The sequence below is a fragment of the Schistocerca americana genome, chromosome 4, assembly GCF_021461395.2.
Source record: "Schistocerca americana isolate TAMUIC-IGC-003095 chromosome 4, iqSchAmer2.1, whole genome shotgun sequence".
Classification (NCBI taxonomy): domain Eukaryota; kingdom Metazoa; phylum Arthropoda; class Insecta; order Orthoptera; family Acrididae; genus Schistocerca; species Schistocerca americana.
In genome coordinates, this window is record NC_060122.1 from 491,690,244 (window position 1) to 491,708,918 (window position 18,675).

An 18,675-nucleotide genomic window follows, 5' to 3' on the forward strand; every position below is an offset into this window, starting at 1 on the left:
TCTTCATATTCTGTTGTGTTTCGTGATGACATCCCCACCATGTGCTTTTAATTTTCTGCTTCTTGATTGCTGTCCATTTTTCTCTCATCTATACCTTCAGTTTCAATCTGCCCTTTTATTAGCTCCTTTTTTCCACTCTCTTTGCACCTTTAAGTTTTCAAATATCATCTGTCATCATGATTTTCCAATTTTTTGCCTTCTCCTGTGCTATGTTTCACTTGCCCTGGCTTCGTGATTGACTTTCAACTTCATTTCTGAAGTGGGTCATTGCTCCATCTCTTTCCTTTCTTGTTGTTAAATGAAAGACCTTACCACTTCTCAAAGTTAATATTTTCTGCCACTGTTTACTGTGTATGTCTGTTGTTGCTTTGTAACTATAATATTTTCACCATATATCTGTTTTTAGTTTCGTGAAGTGAGTAAGATGGTGGGCACTGAGCCAGTGGATTTAGTCATTAAGGGTAGAGTTCAAACTCACATTCAAGCAGCTTGAATCATGTACTGGCCATTTATTTTGCATTTTATTGCTACATAATATGTATTTCACACAGAGTCCCTCGCAAATTTATATGGTATCTTATAACCTAGCTTAGCAGTATCCAAATCCCAAACACACCAAAATTTCATTGTGTTGAAACATTTTGCTTGCAGCACTTCTTTTGGTTATCTGTGGAGTACACTCTGTCAGCTGTCCATCTGATTGCTGTGAATGCCAGCAGGTACAATAACTGCATCTAGATTGCTCGTGTGTCTTCTGCATCAGTGAGATTGGCAGGAATGATAATGCTTTTTGTGTCGAGTGTACTCACTAGAGTTTTCAGCAGTCTGATGTCCCTAGATTAATCGCTTAAGTCACATAGACTATTATAGAGCATATAATCTCAGAGGGCAATGTAGTTTTGAAATGTGCTGTACATCTACCACCATCTGTTGTCAGTCAGTGACAATTTGTGTCATTCTGGGTACCTTGTCATAATGCTGGTCTCTTCCATAATGCATTGTAGCCATGTTTCAGTGATATTATAATCTAACTCACCGTGCAACCAAATTGTTCATCGCCAACAAATGATATGTAGCTGTGAATGTTTATCTGCAGACATACAAGGGCAATCTATAAATAAATGCCTGATCATTGCACCAAACATTAAGTGCTTTACATGCGACAAGATATTTATTTACTCACCATGTTTATACAGTCTAGAAGCAGGATTCCTGTTTTGATATTTGGAAGTTACAAAAATGAAATGTAGAAGCATGTGGCATCATTGTGAGAACCATGCAGCAACACATTTGTAAGGTTTGGTAATGTAGAAGGTTTCTCTCTCTTTTGTCACACTTCATGCATCCACTGACCCCCGCCCCCTTATGAGATTATATGCACTGTAAAAGTGTGAAATTTATACTTGTGTAAGCTGTCATTTTGGTTTCCATCAGTAGTTTAATTAAATAACTTGCATGTTTGTTTGATTGAGTTGGTATGTAACTCACCACCTTAATCATGAAACCAATTTGTTACTTCAGTCAACTTGTTCCATGCTATCTAAATGCGTCATTAGCTATGCGAAGATAACCTTTAAAAGAAAGCGATATCTAAAACTGATAAAATACTATGAGGTTTGTGTGATCTAATAAAAGAAGTGCTTGAAGTTGGAGCAAGCCATAAAGAATGACTTGTATCATTCTGATAGCTTAATATGTGCTCGTACATTGCTGTACACACTATTTAAACATTTTAGAAGTTTAGGTGGGATCTTTTTAGTTGTGGTGTTGCACCCAGTATCTGTTAAGTTTGCATTAAGTTTTCACATCTGCAGTCATTGCTGGAGGTGAAAGAAATTATAGAGGGTGGCAGCTGAATATCCAAGGACTAACTGGAGATCGAATCCCAGATCTCCGGATTTGTAGTCTGTCATTCAGCTAGTGAGCCACTAGGCACATTTCCCGACCCCACATGAAGGAACTTGCTTTGTCAAAGTTCTATAGTACCAACAGCAGTTGGGGAGTAATAATGATTATGTAGCAAAATAAACATAACCTAGATTGTGTGACTTTCGTGATTCATATTTTATGGTCATTCCAAACCAAGTGTTTCTACTCAAGACATTTACCTCCCACAATCATTTTCAAAATGGTTTTTATGTGATACATTGCATATTATCATTTGTATTTGACATCAGTTTAAGTAACAAGGTCATTTGATGTCATGAATCAGACTCTGCAGGATGTAACAAAAACTACCTATACAAATTTGTAGAGTTATTAGAGGAAATTAAAAGAATCAGTTCCATTATGTCACACAAATGTCACAAGTACAGTTTCCCTGCTAGGGGTCCTTGAAGGGTTTGATGCTGGACTTCCCTTACGGCAATGCTCAAGTTGTTTCGGCTGCATCACAGGCAACACATTGATATTGGAATCTGATTTGCATCTTACCTTCCAGCCATTGCCTACATTGATAAGGTTCTGGCAGTGCAAAGATAATACCTACAACTGACCAATGTTTCTGCTTCTGACTATCTAGTCGAATTCATGTACGTATTGGAAAACTATTGCTGTCCCATCTTAATACAATGCTTGTCATGTTTATTTTATGTCTACCACAATGATCACTGCAGTGACTCAGTAACCTCACCTTACCAAAACTAACATGAAAATCCATACTAAATGTTCTGCAAGCACCCCAGTGCACATGTTATAGGCAGATATGACAAAAAGATGCTGTTGGCTGGAGAGTAATGTAGTACACTGCTCCTTGCCACTTGGTATTATCTCACCAACACCTTATGTGCACACCACTGTGAAACTACCGTTTTTATTACTGCTAGAGGTATCCAAATCCCTGGACATACAGTTACAGTAGTAAACAGTGGAAAGTTTGGGCTGGAATAATAACAATACGGAAATGATAGAAGTGGTGTTGAATCACAGACAGGCAGAATGAAACAGATTGCTAGAAACTTTCAGCTTTCGGACAAAATTCATCATCAAAATTATTATTGTTTTTGTGAAGCTTTGTGCTGGTGTGTACCAGTTCTCAGTGGCAGATTACATTCTAACTTAATTAACTGATACACATGTCATTTACTGGGAGGCGTAATGTATCAGACAGCAGCAAAGTACCTATATGCAGAATGTTTTCCAGGGATGAGGTTACCAAACCATGTCACATTTCAAACACTTGTGGCCTTCTTCGTGGAACAGGATTCCTTAGACCAGACCGAATGGACAATGGTAGACCTTGAAGAGAGTAAATTACTCAATTTGAGGAAGCTGTGACACTCCAAACTGAGGACATCCCAGTACCAGGACACAATCAATGGCCAAGGAACTTAATATACCTAGTGTCATTGTGTGGAAAGTACTGCATGAGATGGGCACACATCCATTCAAGTATCAGAAGGTACAAGGCCTATCAACTGTTGATGTGTAAATTGGAAAATCCTAAGACAACTCTTGTATTCCACCATAAACAGAGATTCACCATAAAGTGTTGGCTAGTGTGTTTATGGCCATCTGATTGGTAGGTGTCTTCTGCCTAACCCACTTGCTGTAAGAAACTGCAATACCTTTCTCTGTGAAATATCATGGGAAATTTTGGAGAATATTCAGCAAGGAGTGAGGCAACGATTATTCCAGCATAATGGGGACCCACTCCATTTTACCATTGGTGTCTGAGCATTTAAACAATGTTTTCCCCAACTGCTAGATTGGGAGGACTTGAACAGTATTGTGGCCTTCTCATTCTCCCAACCTCATTCCTATGAATTTCTTTTTTGTTGGGGGGGGGGGGGGGGGAGTATTTGGTGTATCAGACACTGAGAGACACTCCAGAAGAGATGGTTGCCCATTTGGCTGAAGCTGCAGCCATTATTTGTGAAACTCCCAGTTTTGCAGTGTTAGACAGTAATTAGTACGCAGAGCCCAGTTGAGCATTAATGTCAATGGATGCCATGTTCAGCAACATCCTTAAAACAATATTCATTACATGGCACTCTGAACACTGTGATCATCACTGGCATCAAAACCTTCATGGACCCTTAGTGGGGAATGGTCTACCTGTGACATTTTTGTCACATAACAAGTTTCTTTTTCTGTCCTCTAAACACTTTAAAATGTGTATACAGAAGTTATTACACTCTGTATAAACTTTTTATACTTCATTGTAAGAGCTTGTCAATGATAGAAACATGCATTTGGTGCAGCACTTAGCAGCAGCATAAACAAAAGGTGGCTCTCAAACTTTCAGGTCTCTAGGTTAGTTGGGAAAGACCAGGGAGAAAATGAAGAGGGAAGTACTCTTGGATAATGCTGAGAAAAGTGACAGGCAACTTATAACAGTGATCAAAATATAAACATATGCCTTGGTATAGTTATAACAGAGTTAAAATAAGTATTGAATCTAAAGTAGTTGATGTAAATATTTTTTTGGCTTTGGGCTAGAGTGAAGTACAGAATAACAGCAGTTAGAGGAGCAGCTATGGCTCACACACTTAGCACTCAGGGTATCAAAATAAATAAATGCATTTCTCTTTTTAAAAGTTTATGAAAGAAAGTATATTTTTCAGTTATCATTTTCCTTGACTACACATTCAATACAGTCTTCATTTTTGATCATGACAGATTTTTTGCCACAGAAGTTTCTGTATTTTTCTGCAATATGTCTTTTTTAAATAAGTGTGACTAAGTACATACAAATTCCTTGGTTCATTTAGTTACCAAGAAAGTAGTTCATACATATGTTACAATCTTCTTAAGAGGTATTTGTATCTGTAAAACATAGTTTTACACTTGTTAAATTATTTACATAGAATACAATTTACATATATTAAGTATAGTTACATCTTTGATTGTCTGTACAATTATTTACATTTTTGTACATTTTTCGTTGTGCATTATTGCTAAGTAATATTTGGCTCCTTATAACGATCCAATATACAAATAAAGTGGCACACTTTCTGTACAAATAGTATAAAATTAAAAACTCTCATTTTTATAAATAATATATATGTATGTTTATGAATATATATATGTGTTATGAAGAAATGACGTAAATGCATTTACAAGCACAAAACTGCATTATGCAGTCCATAAATTAAATGAAATCTGAATTGATAATATAAATAGTACTATATGATTAAAGTAATGGTGTAGTGATTCCCCTCAGACAAAATGGGGACCTGTCTTCCTTAACTCCGGGCATTTAACTACACCTTTGCCAGCACCTCTTCAGTTAAAAGTGATAGAATAAACTGGGCATACTATTTGATCTAAACCTAATGCCATAACTATTCATTTAATTTCATATAAAATTTAAGTAGGTTTATTTAATATGATTTTTATTAAAATATAATCATATAACATAATTTTTCTAAGAAATCCTTTTTCTTTTTAAACATTTCTGACATTACTTACAACCATGCTAAAATTGAAAGTGTCAGCGAATAAAGCAACATTCGGAAACTTGATTAACAAGCTCTTAGAAAATGTATTTGACTTCTTTCTATATTTCAAAATACTGGAAAGTATGAAAATAGTTTCTTAATACAAGTGCTTAAACTAGTGCAACAAATTTCTCTAGAATAACCACTTGTGTTGAGTTCTTTTTCATACAAAACTGTATATATTAATCATTGGTTTGTTTTTATAAAGACTGGTAACATTATGGCTGCAACTAATTGTATCTCTTAAGAGGCCAGTAGTGTAGATGTTTTAAATGACCCTGGAGTTAGAAATACATACACTTAAGGTTTGTGAGGTACACACTAATTGTGAATTGTGCAGGTACATTAATTTATACTTGTTTGTTGAATGTCCTATGGACAATGGTAACATGATATATAAATGATAGGTTAAGAAGCATTTTTGTCTGTGGAATCACGCTCAGAGCTTGAATCCCTCCGACGACTCTGGCGAGACTTGCTACTGCATTCCCTTTCCATTGTACCTGAAGAGGCAACAACAAATTTTTTTTCAGCAAATTATACTTTCCAAAAGATATTTCTTTTAAAATTATAGCTGATAGATGCACAGAGTTGTAAGTGATTATTTACTTCTTCAGAATGAAAATAAGATCTTAAAAACAAAAGATGATAATTACAGCTATCATAGTACCATTCCAGAGAACTACATACAGTAGTTCTGTGGTAGTCTTTTAGAAAGATCATGCCATAGAGTCTGCACTTGCAATAGGAGTGAAGTAGATACTGCTACGAGGCTACAGCCGAAGGAATAACTTACTGAATTTTGCCATTGTCTGTCAGGAAGGTAACATGAGAATAGGCTGAAATGTATACATCACAGAATAGAATAAATTTGACATTATCGATAATAAGTGTAGTTACTGCTTGTAATATTACCTACAGCTGTATGCTTGTTAATATTTGTGATTTAGCAATGTGTTAATCTGAAGATATAGTATGTAAGAAGGTGGTGTACACATTGATCTCGTTATGCTAAAGGTTGGGCAGGAAACTATCCCTAACTTTGAAGGTTAATTATTTTTTTAAAAATGCAATGTAGAACAAAATTGTATTTTGGTATCAGTAGGATACAAATTGAAATTAATTTCATGAGGCTTTAAACAACAAGTCTTTCAAGAGACTTCTCTCATTGTTAATATACTGGTGTTCTGCAAAACTTTGTGAAGCTTCTGTAGTGCAATGCAGCCTACTTCAAGACTTATTCCATGCTTCAAGGTTCATAGGGTTGTGGATTAATGTTCATACACCTTAATCTTGAGATAAACCAATAAAAACTAATTACATGGAGTTAAAGACGGCAAGTACACAGGCCGTAGAGTGTCCCCATACCAGGAGATCAAGTACCCGGGGAAGATTTCCCTCAAAACAGCCATCGAATTTTTAGCAGCGTGGTCCATGTCACTCATGTGGCTGAAAGACAGAAGTTCCAAATCTATTTGTTGATGCTGTAGTTCAAAAAATTGTTGGATCATGGTGACATTGCTCAGAATTGATGATAACAGCATGGTCGTTCTCCTCAAAACAGTAAGGCCCAATTATGCTTTCACTGTGTTCCATGGAAGTTCTTCACCAGTAAAAAAATTGATTTACATTCAGGAACAGAGTTTTGAGGGGGTGTATTTGATAACGAGTATGCACCATATGCTGTACTGCAATAGTAGACTAGTTTTGGGAAAAGTGCATTTCAACAGCAAAAGTGCTCTTTTGACCAAGCCACGTTTACAACTGACAGTGGCACCAGTTGGAACTTCCACTGCACTGCATCGATAGAGCCAATACTCATCCTTCCTATCCTCCCTCCCTTCACAAATTCGCCTTGAAAGAAGGGATACTTCCATGACCCACCCTGTATTTTGTAACCATATTTATTTTAATTAAGTCTGGAAAGTATTCAATTAACAGCCTTTCAATTGTTGAAGAATAAAATCAATGTTGTGTAGTGATAAATTGGGGTAATAGTATTACCATCAAAATACCCTAAGGCACAGCAGTCAAGAACACGGCATTTTAGGCAGTTTGTTGAATTATGCCAATGTGAGTTCTACCAGAAAACTAGCTATTTTCATTTCTCCTTTCTTCATAAATAGAATTAGTGTTGTATGGGGAAACAAAGTCAGAAATTCAGTGCACAGTGAAGAGTTACACTACAGATCTATTAATGATTGCTCAGTTTTTCTGTCAAAGAGGAGAGAAGAGGGCTTAGTGAGCATTATGAAGTTTTTTGAAACTGTGTAAGGGTGCAAGCATGACTGGGGATGGAGTTAGTTCATTGAAAACAGTACATTAATAGAAGCTAGATGCACAGGAGATAGGTAACTGCAGTAGATCGATAATGGAAAAAGCAGCTGTTTTCATACAATACATTTAAAAAATGTTAAATAAAACTGAGAAAAAAGAAATGTTTGAACAAAATTATATAGGTTGTGTTGATGTGAAATAAGATACAATGTGGCCCCCATGTGGCATGGGTTTGTGAGCGACCTGTATTCAACTGCACCTAGCCAATTCCTTTTTCCTTTCTGAAGATATGTGGATGACAAATTAGTAATACATCTGTACAAAAACACAGCAGACAAGTGTGAAGGAATTAACTATAGTGAAAAAAAATATTCATTCTTTGACTGCATTGTAGTATATCTAAGTGGACTTCTCATTACTGTCAAGTTTCAACTTCAAGATGTATCAAATATCATGACAGGATACATCAAATATCATGATGACAGTGACAAATGTATGTGTGCATGTTACTGACAGAAGCTTTTTGGTATTAAAGCAAAATATTAATGAACTTTTATAGGTATATTTTAGATATCCAGTTACTTGCTGGGACTTTTTTTATGTTCTTACTATGTGCATACAAGGCAGGAGACTTAACTTGTTTGCCAACCCATTGAAATTTCAAGGTCAGATGGGAAGTACAGTGCAGTGGAAAGTGGTGTCTAGTAGACTGTACTGGTAGAAAGAACGTTTATAAATGAAAAGGAAAAATGCAGAAAAATGTAACTTTTGTACAGAGCAGCAGGTAGAAGGAAGGAAGGAAGAGAGAGAGAGAGAGAGAGAGAGAGAGAGAGAGAGAGAGAGAGTTGGAGTATAGAGTATAGTGTCTTGAGGTGGTAGATGAAGCTAATTTGGAATCATCTGGGTAGTCCCAGTGTCTGGCTTATCTGTAGTTGGAGTCCTGTTATTTTATGTTTGCTGGCTTAGGTCACCCTCCAATTAATGGCCTTAAAAAATATAATCATATGTAGCATGTCTCTTTCCCTTGATATTTCATTTCTCCTGTCTCTTTGCCTGTTAATCTTGGCAATATTATTATTATTATTATTATTATTATTATTATTATTATATTATTTGCTTCTTTTCAGTTCCAGAGCTTGTTTCCTGCAGTTCTCTGTAACCTTTACCATTGAATCAACTTTCCCTACATCACATATCCTTACCAATGAAGACAGTGTTGTTGTTGAGGAACTGCATTTTTGTTTGGGGGGAGTGGGTTCCAACTCCCCATCCAACCTTCAAAATTTTGGTTACCTAGGATTTTACAAAGTCAGTTAAAGTGAATGCCAGGATAGTTCCTATTCCTACTTGAGCTTGTGATCCATGTCTAATGATTTATTAATAGGGACAGAAAAAATGGTGTTATTTTTTGACCAAATTTGGTGCTATTTTCTGCCAAATTTGATGTTATTTTTGCCCAGTGTTAGTATTATTGTTTGCCAAATCTAAAAATATTTTTTTACTAAATTTAGTTAATTTTTGCCAATTTTGGCAAATATTTTTTCAAATGCCTGTAGAATTTTGTTGCTAATTTTGATATTTTTTTAAGAAATTAGTTTTTTTGCTGGTTTGTGTGTTCTTTTGCTAAATTCTCAAGGTTACATTTTCTCCAGTTTTGGTTATTTTTTGCCAGATTCAGTGGTTTTATGCCAAATCAATTTCACTGTCTTTTGTAAATTTTGGTGTGTTTATTGTCAAATTAACTGTTTTTTGTCAATATTGGTGCTGTTTTTGACATCACATCATAGTTCATTATGCAGGAAAGGAACAGTCATTTTAAGATTATACACAAACCTCAGCTTGAAGGGCGAAGAAAAGGCAAAATCCAATTTAAGCATTCAATAAATATCAGTCACAAATATTGGTAAACCTGTCTTTGCAATTTTACATTATTTTTTGGTTATCATTTTGCTGAAAAGCTGCCCCTAGTTATCTATGATGGAATGTGAAATCCTAATCTATCTGTGTTCCTATTTGTTGTATTCTGTCTGTGTAGTTCTATTTATGCTAGGCACACCATATTCTTCTTTGAGATTTTTACTAGTATTTACTTCATGATGCAGGTAGCTGGCTTATGTAATTAATATTCCAGAAATGTTCTATAACCTTTTTGGATGTAACAGTTTGCAGCAGATTAGGAGGAGTTGGATTAAACTGCCAGAAATAGTGCACTCAGCTGGAAAAAAAAATTAAAGACTAAAAGCCCTTGCACTTACTTGGTAGCGGTGTATGGACCTCAACCTTGACGTGAGCTGTAGCAGTGACCTTTGTTGTAACATGTGGCTGTGGTGTTGGTGTTGAGGTTGAACTTTGTGATGAATTATCACTGTTCTGAGAGGAACTCTGTTAAAAAAAAAAAAAAAAGAAACAATTTTTATAATTCTGACTTCAAATATTATCTGTTCATCAGTGTCACATGGTATTGAAGCAACAGTAAAATGTTTGTTCCCAGTTCAATGCGTGAAATAATACTTGTTCATTTTCTCATAAAAATTGTGAGCTATAAAAACAATCCAAATCATCTCCAAAACAAATTTGTGATGTAAATGGGAACTGTTGTATGAAATATATTAATTAAAAAGTTATTAATTTGAAGTAATCTAATTGGGACAGTATAGTTAATTATCACTGTTTCCCACAGCAGTGGAAAGATTAATGATATTAATTTATTTTTAACATTAAGGTACTGTCTTTCTGTAGTAAAATGTACAGCAACAGTTTTGTTTATAAAATTGCTCATTGCAGTACATTTGTAGCTCTTACAAAGTGTAGTGTATCACTCATGGAACAAAAGAATAACTCAAGAAAAATACTTTAACCCTAGTACTCACTCTGGGGTCATAGGTGACCCCAATCATCTTTACTATGGATAAAATAATATTTCTATTTCTTGTAAAAATCCAGAATTGTATGACTTTTACCACACAGTATTGTAGTTCTGTCACAAAAAATTTTAGAGCGCTTGACGCAACATTTAAATCAATAATCAACAAAAACTACTGTTGGGGTCAATTATGACCCCAGATAGATTATATGTAACATTCATAGAATGTATAGATTATCAACTATCAATCTCTTTCTTGAGTATTTTGAGTTGGTAACACTGAATTCAGGTGTTACTCAGAACTAACCTCAAACTGGAAGTTCGTTTGTACGTTTATTGTTGCAGTGTAATTTCAGCATGGGTGGAATACGTTTTGCTCCTGGCTATAGTGTAGAACAAGCTATGGAAGACTTATTTCGTAGCAGTAGTGATTCAGAAGGTAGTGACGCCGAAGATGATGGAACAGAGACACCGGTAGGCCAAAGTGATGAAATTTGTTTACATGAATTAGAAGAAAATGATATTCTTGCTGAAAATGATGACAGTGGAGAAGATGAAAGTGTAGTACTGGTAAGCAGGGGTCAGGATATTGCATGGAGTACAAAAGAACCATCAATTTGTAGATTTCCAATCCGCAACATACAACGATTTTCAGCAGGTATTCCTAGTACAGTTAGTGTTAGCTCAGCTGTTGACTGTTTCAGGCAGTTTATTACTAATGAATTGCTGGATATAATAGTTCAGTTCACAAATAAACGAGGAAATGAGTTGAAAGTGTCTGGAAAATTAGTTGACTGGCGTGATACAGACAGATGCGAGCTTCTTTCATTTTTAGGCTTGCTGATTCTGTATGGCGTACAGAAGAGCCGGGGGAAACCTATTGACGAATTTTGGGACTCTGAATATGGCACTCCTCTATTCCGTGCTACTATGTCGAGGAGGCGATATCAGGACATTCTGCGTTCACTTCGTTTTGACGACCGCATCACAAGACTTGAAAGGAAAGAGAGGACTGGAAATAAGGCTGAAGCTGTACAGGAAATATTTGATTTGTTTGCCGTGCAATGTCAAACATCATTTATACCTTCCAGCAACATTACTGTTGATGAACATCTTTGTATATACAGAGGTCGGTGCAGTTTCAAGGTCTACATTCCTTCAAAGCCAGGAAAGTATGGCATCAAGATATGGTGTGCAGTAGACTGTGAACGTGGTTATCTGACAAATCTTCAAATGTACACTGGAAGGAGTGGTGTTGTGAGAGAAGTGAATCAAGGCAAGAGAGTGGTCTTAGATTTAGTGCATCATCTGGCTGGCAGTGGTAGGAATATTACCACTGACAATTTTTTCACGAGCTATGACCTTGGCCAAGAATTGTTGAAAATGAAGTTGACACTTGTAGGTACTCTACGTTCTACAAGAAAAGAAGTCCCAAAAGAGTTTTTGCCTTCGAAAACTAGCGAAGAATGCACTACCAGATTTGCATACAGTGGTAAAACCCTATTAGTTTTGTACGTTCCAAAAAGAAATAAGGCTGTGCTACTCCTGTCAACACAACATCAATCATTTGAAGTGCCCAAAGAAAACAACTTGAAACGAAAACCAGAAGTAGTGTTGTATTACAACTCAACAAAATCAGGTGTTGATACGCTAGATCAAATGAGCTCTTACTATTCTGTGAAAAAGGGTACAAAATGTTGGCCATTAGCAGTATTTTATGATCTTGTCGATCTAGCTGCACTCAATGCCTACAGACTCTTCTGTGTTGCTGTTGAAAAAACAGAGAGACGTCTTTTTCTAATGAAGTTGGCCAAAGAAATGGCAAAGCCCCAAGTGGAACGTCGTTTGAGTTTACCACAAGCAAGGAACAAGGATATTATTAGCAGTATGGCTCTGAGCACTATGGGACTCAACTATTAGCAGTATCAAACAGTGTGGATTTGATGATCTGTTAGACAATGGACATCCAGATGTAATACCTGACAATCAGAAGAGAAAGCAAGGCAGATGCTCCATTTGCCCCTGATCAGAGGACACAAAATACAGTTCAACATGCAAAAAGTGTAACAAATTTGTCTGCAAGGAACATTCTGAAATAGTTACTACTTGCAAAATATGTGCAGATGACTATGGTATGGATTCCGGTTAGAATTATGTTTCCTGTTGAGTTGTTCATCACATTTTCTGTAAATTTGAAGCCATTGTGAAACATTTATGAGTGAAACAAATTATGACTTAGAGTAATATTGTAACTTCTGATATGTAATTACTATGCCATATGTAATTTAATTCTACTATGTACATACCTGTTAAAAAAGCTGTGAAATGTGTCTAAATAATAAATAAAATGTAAACAAACAGTATTAAACGACAGTACGTTGTTCTCTGAATGATTAGTACACGCAGTCAATTATATATTGATTGGGGTCATGTATGACCCCAAATGGAGTACTAGGGAAATTTTAGCAGAGTGAGTCCTAGGGTTAAGCTGAGAAACTTTATGTTTTCTATTAAATACTGATATTTTATCTCTGCAGATATTTTTACAGATTACGCTATGAAAGTTGAAACAGTCCTAAATGAATGCAAGCACAGTTTACACATTAGCAGCTAATCCAAATTTTATTCAAGAAATTGCATTTTCAGGGCAGAATATTATAAATAAAACACAAAAAGAACTCACTGAAGCTGTTGCTGGAGCATATGTTGTTTCAACAACAAGTTCCGGCTGCACAACTATTTCATGTGTAGAGTGCCAAGAGTTTCCTTCCTCAGTAATTGTTGTGAGGGAGGGTTCTGCATGCAGACGGTTGCAGTGCGCACTGCGACGTGGTGGAGCCACTTTTGTTATCCGACAAGAACCCGATCGGCCATGTGCAGGTGATGGAGGTGGAGTGGGTGTGGAAATTCGATCAGTGTGCTCGTGAGGAATTACCTACGTAATCAGAAAACATTTTTAGAGCATGTATGAAATGTAATACAAGTGAAGACAGAGAAAGCACTATATTTATATGAAATCGGTGTAGGAAAAAATGGAAGCTTCAAATGTAAAAATCAGTGGTAAGTGTTATCTTATTTGCACACTTCATCAAGAAAAAGAATTCAGTACACCCAATTTTGTTACATGTATCTCCCACGAGTATATGTATTTCTTACCTCAGCTGGAGGCCCAATCATCGACAATAGAACAGGAAAGAACAGGAGCCCATTAAGAAGTCCCACAGCAATAAGTATGAAGAGCACATAAAAAAAGTACCTGAAAATGAAATAAGCACATTTTACACAATTGAAGATAAGGAAGGGTCATATGTCTGACTTCAAGTGTATAAAACAGAATTCCAAACAAGGTTAGGAGTATTGTGTTCTATTTTAGGTGTTTTTATGAACAATACTAGGCATACCATTTACATGAGTGAGCTAGTACTGATTTTCATGGCTCTAGTTTTCAGTTTTATAATATCTATGAGTTTTTATGTCCTTGTAGTAAAACAGTCTTTCCAATAATCCTCAACAATTAAAAAAAATGTTCAAATGTGAGGTCATCCATCCCTAGACTTACACACTACTTAAACTAACTTACGCTAAGGACAACACAGTGCATGGCAACAATTTGAAATAAGTGCTGTCATTCACAATGCATTTCCTAATAGCGTATAAAAAGTCTGAAGGAGTTAAGACTTTAGCTTAATCATGACAATTTTGCTGATTGTTGTGAGTGTGCCCCCCCCCCCCTATCCCTCCCCTCCCCCCCCCCCCCCCCCCCATTTTTAATGCTACTGTCTATTGGTGTTTTTAATTATGTGTACTTATGTCGTTCTGTTAAAAAAAATTATTTTGTTCACATTGACAAAATATGCATCTGTAAATGTTATTTTTGCAGTTTGCACATCACACCTGACTGAAGAAAATGAGTTTCAGAACACCTTGTGTTAATTTTAATATAAATAATGTAAGATTCAGTTGCTATTTTCATTTTACTTACCTTACTATAAAATCAAATTCTGAGAAGGCAAGCATAAGAACTCCCAGAAGAGTAGCGAATGCCCCGTGTACTACTGGTGCTAGCATGTACTCTAGTGCCAGTTTTGTCCTGCGCTCTCTACTTCCAATACAAGTCACAAAGCCCTGAGGGAAAAAAGAAGTCTTTAGTGTTTTTTAATCAGATATTGGAAAAAAAATTCAGTACACATTATTTAAGAGGATTAAGAGGAAGTTTACTGCTGAGAAAGAGGGGATAGTTATAACCTACAAATGTTGCTATCAGAACTTGTACCATTCTTTTTATTTAAATATGCATATATAATGTTCACATCTAGATAGGAGAGATTTCAGTTGGATAAACCAGTGCAGCATTATTTACCATTGTAGAAGCAGAAACCCAAGACATGGAGGGTAATGTAGTTGCAAAAATGCTTATATAAATTTATATACCTTTACAAAATACCTTATTCTCCCTCCCTCCTCTTTAAGAACATGTATCATAGAAAGGTGAAACATTTTTCCTCATACTTGCCACCCAGTTTAGTACTAATACGAACAGACAAAAAACTTTCATTTAAATGTCTTGTTACTAATTAATCGTCTGATTTACGAAGGTAAGACAGACATACTACCAATCAGTTCTTCTCTGCATAGTTGCGTATGCAGAGAAGCTGGAATGCAATACAGAGTATCATGCCAGCCAAACATGTCCTTTCATATTTCTAGAGTCCATAAACTGGAAAGAGGTACCATAGTCTAATCTCTGCTGTAAGGTGAGTATTATCAAGAAACTTGGTTTTATGAGAAATAGAAATAGAAAAGAAAGTCGGTCTTAACATCCTATGAACAACAAAGCCATTAGAAACAGAGTATAAAAATGAATGGGACAAGGGTGGGAGGGTAACTGTCTTGGAAACAACCCAGCATTCATATTAATTGTATTAGGAGAACAAAATCAGGACAGCCAGATGGAGATTTGAACCACACTACTCCTGAATTTGAGGCAAAATGTTAATGACAGTGCCAATTCACTTTATGAATCCATAAAAAATGTTAAATGTAATGTACCGGTAGTTGATTTCTAGAATATAATGCAATCACTGTCAAAAGCGGATGTATGTAATATAACCTGGTGGGGTATACAAAGTATTTATAAGTTCATCCAAAAACATTTAGTAATAACTGTGTAATACAATTCTGCTATATCCTCAGTTAAAAACAATTGACATACACAGTAATTTCACAGAAAAAGAAGGTACTTTGGTTGGTAGATGGTGGATGTAAATAATTCTAATTAAGCTAACTGCAGATAGATGTAAACTTACCAGGCAGATGTGGACCGTAAAGTGGACACCAATCCCTACAGCAACAATGAGCAGCACTGCAGGGATGGCACTGAGCTTAATACCAAGCATGCCCATGGCACCCAGTAGCTGCAGCACGATCGCAGCCAATGAGAGTGTGATTAGTGCTGCTGCACGTGGATTCACAAGCAGAACTGTGACAACAACAAAAACTGCTGCAAGTGCACAAGCTAGTGCCAAGCTCAGTGACTGCCGAAGCCCCAGGTACTGTTCCCAGAAGAGGAATGGTATTCCTGATGGAAAGTTCGGCAGGCCACGCTCTTCAAATTTCTCACATACTGCACGTACCTGTTGTGTTAGATCACAAGAAATTACATTTACAGAATGAACAACATGAAATTTGATTTGTTTCAAATTGTGTAAATTTAGAACTTTTTTCTGACTATTCACTTTAAAAACTTATAGAATCTACACTGAATTTGCTGGTAAATGGGATCAAATATCTTTGACTATAAAGACATTTACATATTGATGGTTCCATCTGCCCTTGTGATACTCTGACATTTTAAAATGAAATCTAGAAATCATACATCATTTGAATGTCTACTGTTATTGTTGCATTGATAAGTGTATTTAAAACATTTGAAAGCATGTGTCTTACCTCTCCGATGAGGTGTGTGATGCTCTGTGTGTCACCAAGCCCATGCAAATAGAAAGGCATCTGTGCATATGTAAGTGGCGGTGACTTGGGGATCTTGAGACCAACATCACTAGGTGCATGCAGCCATGAACGTGGTTTGGGTCTCAAGTTGCCCTGGGATGCACCGTATGCTAGTACATCATTTGTGGCCCAGGCACTCAGGTAATTATAGAATGCCTTTGGACTTATAATGCCTTCTGCATCAACAAGGCGTAGCTGGCGAACTTGTGACTTGTCTACAGGGTTGTCTACATGTCCTGTCTGGACTAATAGCTTGTACGCTAGGATGGCTTCATCGGAGGCATTTGCGTACCATTTCTCCTGTGTTATGCAGCCACGCTCCCAGTCATGATCAAATGCCTTTTGAAGCTCTGAAAATGAGAAAAGAAAATATCAATTTTGTGAGGACATCTGACTCTGAAGGTGAATTAAGGTATAACTTCCTCTTTCACATAAGCATTCTTGCACAAATGACATGTAAGGAAGAATATGAACCTCTTAAAGGCAGATTCAAACCCCTATATAATGATCCATAATCAAGTTATTTCAGGGTTCTCATTGCCGTATTTTAACTTTTTATGAATTATAATAGTTATCTTAGCAATTCATTTCTAATTTGCCCTGAAACATTTTTTCATAGCATATCTCTTCAAGTCTTTAAAATTCAGACTTCTTTTTCATATATACTTTTTTCTTTTCTTTTTTAAAGTATTAATAATAAGTGTTAATCACTTTTGTTGTTATTGTTGCTATATTTCCTTACATTGTAAGATTGGTGCTCACAACTGATATTAATTCTACATTATTCAAAAAAACTTTGGTCTAAATGTAGCCTTTCTGACTTACACTGAAGATTTTCAGTAACATTGACAAGGAAACATTACCAACCTTGACCTCATATTTTAAACAGAAAAAGCACACTTGCAAGATATCAGCCCCAGGAAACTATCCCATACAACAATTTGGCCCTAATTTTGATAACACACTGTTTTGAACTTCTCAAAGTACAGCTCGTAAACTTTCACACACACTGCTTGTTTGTCACTCGTTCTACCCCACTGCAGTTGCCTTATGCCTAAAGTGCCACATCTGCCCAATGTGTTTTGAAATCTTGATCGAGAACAGATGTTATTCTACATGAAAAACAGGAAGTATCCTATACCTATGAGTATGTAATATGTCAGCCTCATGCACATGTAAGTTCAGTAACATTTTAACAATTTCTCATATCGATATACACGTATTGCAGGCGTATATATGCCTCAACAAAATGAATAAACCTAAGAACCTGAAGAACTTTTTTGGAAAGAAGTTAATGAATTTTGTTTTACAATTTAATCATATGAATCTCACTGAAGAACAGTGTCTCTCCTGAAAATGAATAACAGTGATGATAAAAAAATTAAATAGTTCCACTCTACTTCGTTAATGATCCACTAATTTGTTTCATTCATATACATTGCATTTGTGAATCGCAACATAAAAATGTTCAGAGAAAAGAGATCTCAGTCATTAACTACATGTTAGAAACAGTCAACAAAACATGTTACCAATGAAAAAACAGTATTTCGTGAACCTCTCACTCCACTGTATAGTACTTCGTACTTGGGCATGAAGTGACTGCAGTAGGGCAGACTGAGTGAGAAACAACCGGTGTGCATAAAAGTTTAAAAGATGTACTTTCAGAAGGTCATACCTACGTACTGTCAGAATTATGGCACAAATTTTCACGTTTGATTGCTGGGGCTGATATCTTGCAAGCGTACTTTTTTTCCTTAAAATAGGAAGTCAGGTTATGATGTTTCCTTGCAAGAAAACAAAAGTGAACTGAACCTGTGTCGAACAATAAACCAAAAAACTCCTTTGCGAAGACAATATCTTGTCACATACTCGCTATGCAAAGGTTGCAAAGATCTGTCGTGCCTGCACAGCATTTGGCAGGTTTTTCTGGAATGATCTGAGATTTTTTAAAGTAATCAGATACTGTATTTTAATACTGTGGATTCAAAAAATTTCTTTGTGAAAGTTAAATCAGACATTGGAAAATCCGGGACGGAATGCAACAATATTACGAGAAGGAAAGTTGACGATGGCCAGTGGTCTAAAGCT

The 18,675-nt window shown here is 36.1% G+C and overlaps 1 protein-coding gene across 1 annotated transcript in view; it reads right to left on the reverse strand.

Moving 5' to 3' along the window:
- Positions 1-4,568: 4,568 nt before the first annotated feature.
- LOC124612546 (protein patched) overlaps positions 4,569-18,675 on the reverse strand; it is a 150,176-nt gene continuing 136,069 nt past the window's right edge. Inside the window, exons 17-23 of the mRNA XM_047140818.1 lie at positions 16,528-16,937; positions 15,888-16,214; positions 14,564-14,706; positions 13,738-13,837; positions 13,265-13,516; positions 9,974-10,100; positions 4,569-5,944 (exon numbers count right to left, since the gene is read on the reverse strand). Of these exons, the coding sequence (XP_046996774.1) occupies positions 5,850-5,944; positions 9,974-10,100; positions 13,265-13,516; positions 13,738-13,837; positions 14,564-14,706; positions 15,888-16,214; positions 16,528-16,937 (1,454 nt within the window). The 3' untranslated portion in view covers positions 4,569-5,849. The remainder of the gene's footprint in view (positions 5,945-9,973; positions 10,101-13,264; positions 13,517-13,737; positions 13,838-14,563; positions 14,707-15,887; positions 16,215-16,527; positions 16,938-18,675) is intronic.